This window comes from Salmo salar, chromosome 29 (genome assembly GCF_965601325.2).
Source record: "Salmo salar chromosome 29, fSalSal1, whole genome shotgun sequence".
Taxonomy (NCBI): Eukaryota; Metazoa; Chordata; class Actinopteri; order Salmoniformes; family Salmonidae; genus Salmo; species Salmo salar.
In genome coordinates, this window is record NC_138319.1 from 11,966,783 (window position 1) to 11,979,593 (window position 12,811).

The following is a 12,811-nucleotide window of genomic DNA, read 5'->3' on the forward strand; positions in this document are numbered from 1 at the left end:
CCCTTAGCCGTGGTATATTGGCCATATATCATAAACCCCCGAGGTGCCTTATTGTGATTATAAACTAGTTACCAATGTAATTAGAACAGTAAAAATACAGGTTTTGCCATACCCATGGTATACGGTCTGATATACCACAGCTGACAGCCAATCAGCATTCAGGGCGCGAACCACACAGTTTATAATATACAATAATGATCACATAGAACCACCGGAAAACACATCCACATACACACTGATGATGGTTGTGAGGAGGTTGAATGTGCTGTCTCTCTCCTTGACTGTGGGAGTGGTTCCTATATCTCTTCTTTTTGTGGTGGCTGGGTTACCTTCACTTGGCAGAGGATGGACACAGTCATTTACAAAAGCAGAATTAACCATGGTCTTACCCTTAGATAGTTTAACCATTCGGTAACCACAGCACTAGGTTAATAGTATCCGAGTAGTATCAGACCAGCACCAAGCAGAAGAATGTTCTCCACTTAACTGCCTGGTACTGTAGGTGTTTCTAATAGACTATCACCTCACATGTGGTAGGCAAAGTATAGGTAGGCTCTAGACCTCAGGGCCCTAAACCCTAATCCCCTGACCCATCTTCAATCCCCAGGTGTTCCAGAAGTGCATAGTTAAGGATGTAGGGGTGAAAAGTAGTGTGCTAGAGACACACCCTACTCGAGTTGAGCCCCAGATCAGAGAGCTAAGACCTGGGGCCTTATTGCCCCTCAAAGAGAAAAAGGTAAAGGATGTGGCGCCGTTTAGCCGTCCGTCTAACTGCCTGCTTCTGCCCACTACGTGACGCCAACTAACGATTGCCTTAACCACCTCTGTGCCTTTCACACTTCCCTGCTTCTGCCTCAGTCAAGAGATCTGTACTGAAACAACCAAAATCCCTTCTGTTTCTGACTTATTCTCTTTTTCCCTTTTTGATTTCAATGGAACTCATGGCTTGGACTTGTTTTTCTCTGATTAAGTCTGCAGAAAATGTCTGGAAAAGTTTGTGTGCATCCAACAAATGAATGATGTCTTGTTGCTACTGGTATTTGATTGCATTATGTTTGTCTTGACTGATCCAACCAATAAAATAATCCTTTATCTTGAATCCAGACGTAATTGAATGGTCTTGTCCGTTTTCTTTGGAATAACTGCCCTTTTATTCAAATAATAATAATTTGCTTATAGATTTTGCTATATGAAATTACTTTGAGTCGATTGGCTATTGAGGTGAACAAGGTTTTATTACTTGGTACCTAGGTGACAGACTTGTTTTTGCAGACTTGGTTTACTTTTGGTCGCTTTGACCACTTTGCCCTTTGACCCCTGGGTCCTTTTTCTTTACTTGCCTTATTTCTTGGGAACAATACCTTACTATTTCTCTAAATCTCTATAGAACTGTAACTTGATCTGCTAACTCATTTTAATACCCAAAGATATGCCTACTGTGGTTGCTGTCCACAGGAGAAAAGTATGTTTATTCGATCACAGTCACACAGTAAACTACAGTGTGGATGTGTCCCATAAATGGCACCCTATTAGCTATATAGTGCACTACGTTTGACCAGAGCCCTATTTGCCTTGGTGAAAAGTAGTGCACTACCGAGTACCATTTGGAAGGTACACTGGATCTTATGTTCCTCGCTCAGAAACCATTTCACACGAGATATTGTACATGGACTGTATGAGCGATCCAGTTATTCTGTGGGTTAGAATTGATCTCTTCCTTGAAAACCCAATGTTCAGCGCACACATCAGTAATGGATTTCGTCACGTTATTCCCACATATGCATTTTCAGTCATTCAACATTGTATTCCACTCACCACATGGAAATGATTGAAAAAAAAACATTCTTGTAGCACCAACAACAATGAGGATATATTAAACTGATGCAACACTGAACATTAGCTAGTCTGTGGATAGAATGAGTGTCAGTCTATACTCCAGATTAGAATAGTAGTTAGTTAACTCTAATTCCTTAGTAAAAGGGACAATCTGGGATTGGTACATCCATTTTTGGGACTTTTTGGATAGACTGCTTTGTTGTTTGAATCCCAAATTGTCCCTTAAAAGGTTTTTACATAATCCATTCCCATATCAATTAACTACATTCCATTCCAACTCCCAATATCCATAACATACCATAACCATTCACTTGTGCCCGCATGAGTTATCCTATAAGGCATCTAACAATACTTGTAAACAAACATGTTGTAAACACGAAGGACTGAAACATGCGGACGTTTCAGGATCTACTTCTTATCTTCTCGATCTTGAAACACATACTATAGTACAACAAATCAAAAGATGCCTTATAGGAGGGTTGTTGCCCAATGCAGTGTTAAGACCGTGGATGTAAATACCTATGTTATACCAATGTGCCATGCAATCCACTGTGTCTTCAACCTTGTTTCAATTGGCACTTTAAATCAGGGCCAAATTCGATCTGTGCCCACTGAAGACCTGCCTTGAATTTAAATGTCAATGGAAACAAGGCTTTAGAGTGCAGTTGCACCATACAGTGCACCCATAGAGTGCAGTTTTGCAATAATGCTGTCCCTTAATTCACAAACTGTCCTAGCAGAGCTCGGAGAAAACCCGGGAGGATAAACATCCCAACGCGGATGAAAACGGGAACACCACCCCTCTTCGTCAAAGTCCAGGGGTACGAATACCATATTTTGACCGTTAAAACTTAATAGTCAAAATCTCAGGGCATTTATTAAGCTAAGAATAGTCTTGACATACAAAGTTTCAAACGTGCCTTGATATGTTTCAAAATGTCAGGTTCTACAGCATATGATATGGGCCTTATGAAAGTCATTCGCATGCCTTACATGTCATGACATACAGTACGTTCCCATATTGATAGGTTTGTCATGTGGTATAGTGTTGTGGTTTTAGCTTCTAGCAGAGGGTTGCGGTTTTTAATATAAATTCTCTCCTCCTTTCTTTGCCGTATGCAGGTCATATACTACGTCACTGGGCAGATCTCCAAAGAGCAGCTGCCACCACCGGCCGCAATGGAGGAGGCTCCGGAACACAGAGACAACCCAACACTGTCCCCCTCACAGGTGTCAAATGTGAATGCTAATGACAATTCCCCAAGCCAGCAGCCACAACCGAAACCCCAGCAGTTAGGGCCACCTGTATCTCCCAAGCCTCTGTTCTTGAATGGCCCCAGCCCTCTGTCTCAGAAACAGGTGGTGACCTCAGAGTCATTGAAGACCAGCCCAGGAGTGGTGAAAGGGGTTCTGGAAAACCCAGCGACCACCACTGTGGATAAGCTTCAGATAAACACAGTCAAGAGGATAGAGACCTCAGTCTCCTCAGTTGTCCAGGAGTCCAGCATTCCCCTTAGTAAGAGTGTTGTGTTGCCTGCTGCATTGCCTGAAGTCCTTCCGACAACCGCCATAAGAGAGGCTCCTAAGGCAGTGGTGTCTCCCCCAGAGAAGGCTCTTAGTGAGGCCACTGATCAGCCCAGACCCTGGTATGAGGAGGTGGATGAGGAGGCCAGCCTGAGCCCTGACCTCCCTGGTGAGGAAGCCCCTCCGCCCCCAGACAATATTGCCTTCATGATCACCAACAGCAAGGTCCAGGCCCTGTCCTGTGGGGAGTACCAGGAGCTGGTCAACGCCAAACGGGGCATCCAGACCGTGACTGTGTGTGGGGGACCTGGGAAACGGGAGATGACCAACACCACCCCGGGTGGCGGGGGCGGCTCGGCGGGGTCACAGGACAATGGCTTCAACAACAAGAAGCCGGTCATCATCATCTTCGACCAGCCCATGGACATCCGCTCGGCATACAAGCGCCTGTCCACGGTGTTTGAGTGCGAGGAGGAGCTGGAGAGCATGCTGGCCGCGGAGCGCATTGAGGAGGAGGACGAGGAGACGGAGGAGACAGAGAAGAGCAGTGGTGGACTGCAGGTAAAGGTCAAGGCCCCCAGCGGTGCTCTTAGCTCTTCCAGTAGTAGCTTGTCGCGCTCTTCCTCCTCGACTTCGGAGCTCGCCGAGTTGTCCGGTGATGGCAAGCCGGATGGGAAGAAGAAGTTTACGTTCAAGTTTCCCAAGAAGCAGCTGGCCGCTCTGTCGCAGGCCATCCGCACTGGCACCAAGACGGGCAAGAAGACGCTGCAGGTGGTGGTGTACGAGGACGAGGAGGAGTCGGACGGCACAGTCCGACAGCACAAGGAGGCCAAGAGATTTGAGATCCAAAGTCGCTCCAAACCATCTGCTGCCCCAGCAAACAAGACGCCCAAGGCCCCAGCTGCAGCCGTTGTAAGGAGGGAGCACTCGGATTCCAAAGGCAGGACGGACAAGATCCGGAAGAGCACCTACAAGACCCTGGACAGCCTGGAGCAGACCATCAAACAGCTAGAGACGACCATCAGTGAGATGGGCCCCGCAACGCACCACCAGGAGAAACCAGTGAGGAGTGCAGCCAGCGTGGAGCCCCAAGCTGGGTGTGCCTTGAGTGGGGAGAATGGAGGCCTGAAGAGGTCCTTATCACTCCCTTCCAAGAGTTCACTCCTCAAGGTCCCCAAGCCCAGCAAGGCCTCCTCTCAGAGGAAGAAGACCAAACCTCAGCTCCTCCCCCGGCCAGCCGTCATCCCCACCGCCACTGTCACCCCCGTCACCAGCCAACAGGTCTCTTTCTAAGCTCTTGTCAATCGGGAGGCTTTGGGCCCTCTTTTTAGTCGTCCCTCCCTCCCTTCACTCCATCCTAACCACTGGGTTTACCTTACCACTGGGTTTACCAACCAACCACTTATTAACTCACTCCCCAGGTGTTTTGGAAATGTCAGAGCCCCTCCTCTGTTGGTTTCTCCCTCTGTGTGATCATGGTCCAACATGATTGGGGAGTGGCATTTTCAATGGGTCCCTCCTCCTGTCTCTCATGTCTCTCCTTCAATTGGCTGCTCAAACTCTAACCGGGGCTTCAGCCAGTAGTAGACTCTTAATCACACAATGACACTCCATGTTGATTACACTGTCTTTTTGGTTTCTTGAAGCTGTTGTTCTTGGACTGCATGAACTGTAGGGTTATACGTGTTGGTATAGGCTACTACGGTACAGGGGGTGCATGTGCTCTTACCGGTGTTATTAAGGTTAACTGTGAGGGTAATCTTGAATGAACAGTTTTCTGACCTGTCAGTGCCTTGTTGATAACAGTTTCTCATACCTCCAATATGGTGTTCTGTTTTTTTGTTTGTTTTTTTTTTCTTTCTTGTTTTGTTTCGTTTGGATCCTCTTGCAGAACGCAACCAGTGTCGCTTCCCCAACTAGTCGGATGCCAGTGCCCCTGTCTGCGAAGTCCAGGCAGTCACCAGGGACTACTACTGACAAAGCAGGAAAACAGCAAAAGCTACAGGACAGCACTCAGAGGCAGTTTCGACAGGTAGTTTTACTATAGGGCTTTACCAGAGACCATAGGGACTAGAGGGAACACACCTGTATAGTGAACACAGGACATAGAAAACAAAGAGGCCTGTGCTAAGGGGAAAAAATATTTAAACAACCAAAGCTGTGAGATTTGAAATGTTTCGTTTAAATGGGATTGAGGTGGCCATTTTGGCTTCTGTTGATGTTTTCTCTCGATCTACTCTGACTGAAAGGCATGTTTGAATCTTGACTGTTACCCCCATAACATCATCGTACTGTATGCTTGTGCATGGTCCACACTGCTCATGGCGGCTTTTGCTGTGTTGGTGACATGAAAAAAATGTAAATGGAAAAGAGAAAGACAAAACAGATATACCCTGTCATTGACTGAGTTCTCCATCACATCCCGTTTCCATCACAGCTGAGTTCCTAAACAGTGTTGTCAACCAACCCCAGGATGCTTTACTAAACTGATACTTCCGATTGGCCACGCTCCCTCCTACCCTCAATGCACCTCTACTAAACCCAAGCAGCCTACCCGATGCGCTCCTTTCTTTTCACAGTGCACAGTTACTAAAGAACACTTTAATATCCCTCCCTCCAACACTGGTGGAACCAGCCGGATCGCTGCGTTCACCATTATATTTAACTTCAACAGAATGGTGAATGCAACGATAAGGCTGGTTCCACCAAGCTACCTTCCTCCCTTCTCTTGATGCTCATCTACCACTCATCTCTCTTCCTTGTAGTAGCAATCAATGCAAATATTCGCCCCTACTGCTCCCGATATGCACTTGTATGTCTTCCACCCTCAAAAATCTCTCCTCTTTTATCTAACATTTTCCTCCCCAACCGAGATGCATCTCTGGTTTTGCCCTCCTCTCAGTTGTTGTCTCCACTTCTCAGAAAGCTTGACAATCACTCTAACACACAGGCAGCACCTAGAGATGCCCCCCACCCCTATCTCCAACCCCCTCCCTTTATCCCTCCTTCCATCCTTTCAATATTTTCTTTCCACTTTTAAATGAATAGTGTGCTTCTCAGTTACTGTGCCTCAAGTAACCCAGTAAACATGGACTGTAGCTAGTTTGAGCCGTTTTGTGTGTCTATTAGTTATCTTAGTAGTAATAGGTTTGTTTGTGTGATTGTTTAATGTCTATAACTTTAGTGAAGTCAATGTTGTCTTGCATTTTTTACATTTGTTACCTTAAATCACCCGTTCCCTTTTTGACAACCAGTCTTTGTTCTGGCATCTCTGTTTGCAGGCTAACGGAAGCGCTAAAAGAGCGGGGGGGGATCATAAAACTACTTCCCCTACTGTACCTGCCTCTAAAATCCCAGCTTTTTATCCTAGCTCTGGTAAAGGCAGCACCTCCCAGTCTGCTCCAAACTCAGATGCTACTAACCCTATTAACCTTTCCTCCTCCTCCAACTCCTCCTCTTCCTCCCCCCACACCACCAAGTCCTCCATCCCATCCCCTCATGCCCCCCGCCACCCTGGCTCGGCCCTCTCCACTTTCTCCCACATCCCCTCCCTCTCTAACGGTTCCTCCCTCAAACTCCCCACACCCTCTCACACAGGTAAAGCTCTCTCGTTCTCCTCGCAGACTCAAAACGGTCGAGCACCCTCCTCCTCCTCCTCCTCTTCCCCCTCCCCTCTGTCGCCCACCCCGTTGGGCCCGGGTGTGAAGAGCATCCGCACCATACACACCCCCAGCTTCACCAGCTACAGGCCCCAGAACGGCAGCAGCGGCAAATCCTGCATCCCAACCGCCACAGCAGCCAAGGACTCCACTTAGCTCCCGTACAGTAGCCCCGTTTGGGTTACTTCTCTCAATCTCATTATTCATGTTTTTGTTGTTGTTTATTGGTTTATTGGTTTGTATTTTATTATTGTAAAAAGCGTAATGGATGCACTTCCCCCCACCATTCATATTTCAATTTGATTTGACACACGCATACTCACACCGATGCTTTGACTTCGTTTTAAGTTGCATTTTCCATTGGCTAAACTTGAACCCTGATTTTAAAAAGGCGTATTAGAGTACCGAGTAAATAGTTTTAAAAAGAAAAACAAAGAAGTGATATAGTTTTACTGCTTCGTAGGTTATGTGGAAGCTCTCGCTTTCTCAATTCGCTACTAAAAACGGTATTGAAAATATATTTTTCTTACAGTATCTAAGAATGGAAAAAATATGAAGTTGATGTACAATCACTATGACCATGTGAAATATTATATATGTTTTATTTTTGAAAACCAGAGACTGGATAACCATAGTATATTTTGCTCTTACATTATTTCTTATGTTGCCCAACATTGAGCATAGCCCTAGTAAATGCCTTTTATGAGTGCATACTGTACCGTATGTATAAAGACGTTTACAGTGAACTGCATTGACTTCTATTTTGTTAAGAATATCATGCACTGCCAATTTATTTTTAGGAGATAAAAAAAAAAAATGATTTTAAGGAGGTTTATGAGATATTTTTTTTCTTTCTGTAGTTATTGTGCCTATTTGCCAAAGTTGTTATGACATTTCCTGACTGTATTACTGTAACCATGACATACCAAGTGAGAACTCTACGACACACTCGAGGTGTGATGGCTCAAGTCTTTACCTTCGACAGCTTTACTGGAGGTCTCTTAAGTTCATGTTTATTGGTGTCTAAATGTATACAGTACTAAAACACAAAAGTCATTGATGAACTGTTCTACCACGTGTACATAAATACTTCTAATAAGAACTTTAGTAGTTTTGTTAACATACCAAAGTTTATTTGTATGCATGCCTTTAAGATGCTTTAGGAGAGGGGAAAGAAGAATTATGTTTGCACAGATAGATTTTGTAAATATTTTGGTTTTCTCTCTCATTTTTGTAAAGCTTTAAACCATACTACATAAAAAGCAATGTGGTAAACAAAGGAATAATTGTGTTGTAATAAAAACAATAAAGGTCTGCATGCTTGTAATGCATTTGAGGATGTTTCTACTCACTTCTAGTTTCTCTCCTTTCGCTCTCAAGCCTGTACACAGTTCCGACCATGTACCAAGCAGAACTGAATGATGTATAATCTGTTTCATTACATTAACTTGAACAGGTGTCAGCGAGTGGTCAGGCCACATAATGGCAGCGTTCCAGGCTGACTATGTTGCAGATGCACGCCAGATCTCACAATGCCTGGACAAGTGTTCTATCATATCAGTTAACCCCATCATATGATATAGCAATCGGATGCTTGATGAAACGGCACAAAACCAAGTGGATGCAATGCGATGTCTGCAATGTAGTTGGCCTGGAACGTCACCGATGCTTTGAGGGTGTGAAAACTGCAGAGGAGGAGAGGCAAATTAACCTTTGCGAATACTCTAAGAGTAAGAACAACAGAACTACTCTTACCTCAGTCGAAGATCTCTTACCTCAGCAAAGAGCCTACTGGTAAGTATATTATTAGAAGTGGTTATTTACTATTTAAATATGATGTAACTCATGTATAATAATGTCCTATTTCAAATGAAGTGAAGTTGATTTTAAAGTTCAAGTTTAAAGGGGAGACCTGCAGTTGATAAATCCCAGTTTGGACTTCATTATAACTTGGGTGTTATGATATTTACCCATTTGATTCTTGAAGAATATAACTTAGAAATGCTTCATGAGCTTAGGTTCAACTGTCTTACCCGGTCAGAACCAAAAATACTCAATTGTTTTGTAAACAATGTAATTGCAAACAAACATTAAAATATGGTTAAAGAGCAATTGCCCCTAAAAAGCAACTTCTTGTTTTGAAAATGACCTCATTTTGATATGAGTCAGAAACATGTATTCTAGTGTCAAATTTGACTACAAAGTGTAAACAGGATAATTTTTTTAATCATAAACAGTCTCTTCCAAAACTGAGATAATAGGAATAAATTGTATGTCACGGAATGAAGGGTTGTGTACCGTAACAGATTTCCATGGGTTGGGTTTATTTTAATCCTGCCTACAGCTGGCAGCACCCAAGTAATCATCAATTCAGAGCGCAGCTGCACATGACCGGATTTAATTTCACCTAACTTGCTTACAACTTTTTCCATGTGGTTTCTTCTTTCACAGACTATATGAAATGATGACCTCTTCCTAAATATTTGGTCAAATTATTAATTTTGTGTATGGTTTCCTAGAAACAATGGTGACTCAACTTACCCCACTCTCACCTAAAATGCTTTTTGTCAATTGTATACACCTGGAGAAACAAACTTTTATTTATCGGCTAGCACTCATAATAGGATAGGATAGGATTAACTTTAATGTCCCCAAGGAGAAATTGTCTTAGACACACAGTGCTGCTGTATACAAAAATAGACACTGGTTACTACAAACTTAACATACATTGCACGTTATCTCTGTCATACACAATGTACATGTCTCGTTTCGCTCAAATAACCACCATTTGAATCACTTCCTCATAGTTCCTATGTAGTTCTCTACAGATAACCACCCTATTCTGTTTTTGAAACGGTTAGTGGGTGACAGGAAGGCTATATTTGCTACAGGAAGGCTATATTTCCTATGTAAAGTACCTCTTGTTGATGCTAAAGTAATCACTTGAGTTATGTCCCAAATGGCACCCTATTCCCCATAGGCTTCTGGTAAGAAGTAGTGCACTGCATAGCAATGGGGTGCCATATGAGATACACAGGCTTGGGTTATATGATACAATGTAGACTTCACAAATGAAACCACAGTTATGTGTAACAACAGAATCATTCACAACTCACACTAAAAACACACTAAAACACTATTTTTTAAAGGTTCTATAAAAAACATGTTCATACGGTTCTATATAGAACCATTAAAAAAGGCTCCATATATCACCCAAAAAGGGTTCCACTGTGGTTACAACCCTTTGTGGGGCAAAATACAATAATTTTTTATGGTTCTTTACTGAACCTTTATGGATACTGGTTCTGTAAAGAACATTTCTCAATCTCTAATGTTCTTTGTAGAACCACACAGGGTTTTTTATTCTGGTTAAATAGTCATATTGTTAAAGTTCCATAGGTTTTATAATTGTGTTAATTAACAAGTTGAAACAGGTGCGCTAGCTCTTGTCCCTGAGAGAATTGAGTCCTACTGACTTAGTCACCTATTCTCAATTGACATAAGGCCATTTGTGAGTCTTTCACAAGACATAATCACTGGCCATGGTCATATATAACATGCAATAGCGTAAAACAGATTTGATGGAATGACACTCTCACTCATGGTTGCACAAAAAAAAGTTGTGCTCAAATCCCGCCCCAAAATATTCAAACGAGCCGCTGACCCTGCATTTAACCAAAACAGGAAATAACCCTTTTTTTAACTGCAAAGAACCATTGAAGGGCTCACAGGGTTCTTTTGGTCAGTATGGTTCCATGTAGAACCATCAACCTTCCCAAAGAACCCTTGAGGAAGCCAATGTTTTTTGTGTACAACTGCAGGGATCCCTCTCTCAATCTCAGACCCTGCGCTGTTATCATGTAGACTATAGTGTGTTCTTTTCTCTTTGTATCTTTGCTATGTCCTATAGGCTAAGAGACAACAGAATAATGATGAACTACACTGAGGAAGCGAGACATGGCTTTCACACCAAAGGTTCCCACCATGAGAACATCATGTTTGCTAGCTTTTACATCTTGGTCTTTGTGGTCGCCGTGCCTGGCAACATTTTGGCATTGTGGGTGTTCTGTCGTCAGGCTGACACCTCACCCTCAAAGCTCTTTCTAAAGCACCTGGCCATAGCAGATGTCTCCTACGTGCTAATCTTGCCCATGCGGATGGTCTACCACTTCTCAGACAGCCGCTGGCCCTTTGGAGAGGTCCCCTGTCACCTGGTGGGGTTTCTCTTCTACCTCAACATGTACTGCAGTCTTTACTTCATGACCTGCATCAGCCTGGACCGCCTCTTGGCCCTGGTCCTACCGCTCAAGTCACAGTCAATGAGGAAGGCTTCATATGCCAGAGTGGTCGTGGTAATCCTGTGGGTCACAGTGACCGTGTCTACGGCTCCCATGCTATTCTCCAAAAAACAAACGATGATTCAGGTTGACAACACAACCGTGGTTATGTGTAACCAGCTGTACTTGGAAAAGACTTCTCCCAAAGCACTGGCGTCAACCATGGTGGCGTTTATTATTCCTCTGGTCACTATAGTGGTCTCCTATATATTAATCCTATTGAAGCTGAGGGGCATCAAGCAACAGGAGGGAAACCCAATCAGAGACAAGGCCATCAGGATGATCATTCTCATCATGGTGAACTTCCTGGTTGCTTTTGTGCCATATCACTTGAACCGTTTCATCTACATCGAGAGACACACTCATAGCGACATGGAAACTGCGTCCATTGAGGCTCTGGCACTAGCCAACCGAGTCACTTCCGCACTAACCTGTTTGAGTGGAGCTTTGGATCCTATTATGTACTTTTTTTTGGCAAGGACTTATCAAAGTAAACTGCTGCAGCTGTTCTGTAAAGACAGGAGAGCGGACCAGCCAACCACAACCTGATCTATGATCAGGTCCTGCCGGTACATAATCATTTTTATTTTGAAAGGCTAAACTGATCCTAGATCAGCACTCCTCCTGCTCTGAGACCAGTACAAGTGTATGCTTGCAGTGATTCAATTACTATTTAATATTACAATGGCAATGTACAGTGTTGAATCCTACAGTATGATCTCATTGTGGTGTTGTGCAATAAAGGCTACATGCAAATATCTTATTAAAAGAAATGGTTGGTAGGCCTATGGCCCTGTATGAAAATGAATCTTATTTCTAGGTTGTTTTACCATTGCTGTTATTGTATGCATACAATTATTGTATAGTGTAGGCATATAGGTATGCCTATTATTAAACTTTTTGGCTAAATTAATATATAAAATAAAATGTTATTTGTCATATGCACATGTTTAGCAGATGTTATTGCAGGTGTAGTGAAATGGTTGCATTTCTAGATCCAACAGTGCAGTAATATCTAACAATTTCACAAAAATACACACAGATCTAAAGTAAAGGAATGGAATTAAGAATATATAAATATTTGGACGAGCAATGTCAGTGGCATAGACTAAGTTACAGTAGAATAGGATAGAATACAGTATATACCTACGAGATGAGTAATGCAAAATATGTAAACATTATTAAAGTGACTAGTGTTCCATTTGTAAAGTGGCCAGTGATTTCAAGTCTATGGGCAGCAGCCTCTAATGTGCTAGTGATGGTTATTTAACAGTCTGATGGCCTTGAGATAGAAGCTGTTGTTTAGTCTCTCGGTCCCAGCTTTATTGCAACTGTACTGACCTCGCCTTCTGGATGATAGCGGGATGAACAGGCAGTGGCTCGGGGGGTTGTTGTCCTTGATGTTCTTTTTGGCCTTCCTGTGACATCGGGTGCTGTAGGTGTCCTGGAGGGCAG

The 12,811-nt window shown here is 43.3% G+C and overlaps 2 protein-coding genes across 16 annotated transcripts in view; both read left to right on the plus strand.

Moving 5' to 3' along the window:
• LOC106590114 (sickle tail protein homolog) overlaps nt 1–8,350 on the plus strand; it is a 220,771-nt gene extending 212,421 nt beyond the window's left edge. For 11 of the 15 annotated variants that reach the window (XM_014180705.3, XM_014180695.3, XM_014180700.3 and 8 more), the window contains 5 exons: nt 608–736; nt 2,577–2,657; nt 2,959–4,641; nt 5,252–5,392; nt 6,642–8,350. In XM_014180705.3, coding sequence (XP_014036180.3) covers nt 608–736; nt 2,577–2,657; nt 2,959–4,641; nt 5,252–5,392; nt 6,642–7,175 — 2,568 coding nt within the window. In that variant the 3' untranslated portion in view covers nt 7,176–8,350. Of the gene's footprint in view, nt 1–607; nt 737–2,573; nt 2,658–2,958; nt 4,642–5,251; nt 5,393–6,641 lie in introns of all 15 variants that reach the window. The other 4 variants (XM_014180706.3, XM_082970662.1, XM_014180701.3 and 1 more) reach the window with 4 other exon arrangements.
• A 38-nt stretch (nt 8,351–8,388) lies between these two features.
• Nucleotides 8,389–12,295, plus strand: LOC106590116 (uracil nucleotide/cysteinyl leukotriene receptor). Its single transcript, XM_014180711.3, has 2 exons — nt 8,389–8,813; nt 10,930–12,295. The coding sequence occupies exons 1-2, from the start codon at nt 8,524–8,526 to the stop codon at nt 11,903–11,905; spliced, it is 1,266 nt and encodes a 421-aa protein (XP_014036186.3). The 5' UTR covers nt 8,389–8,523; the 3' UTR covers nt 11,906–12,295.
• The last annotated feature ends 516 nt before the right edge of the window (nt 12,296–12,811 follow it).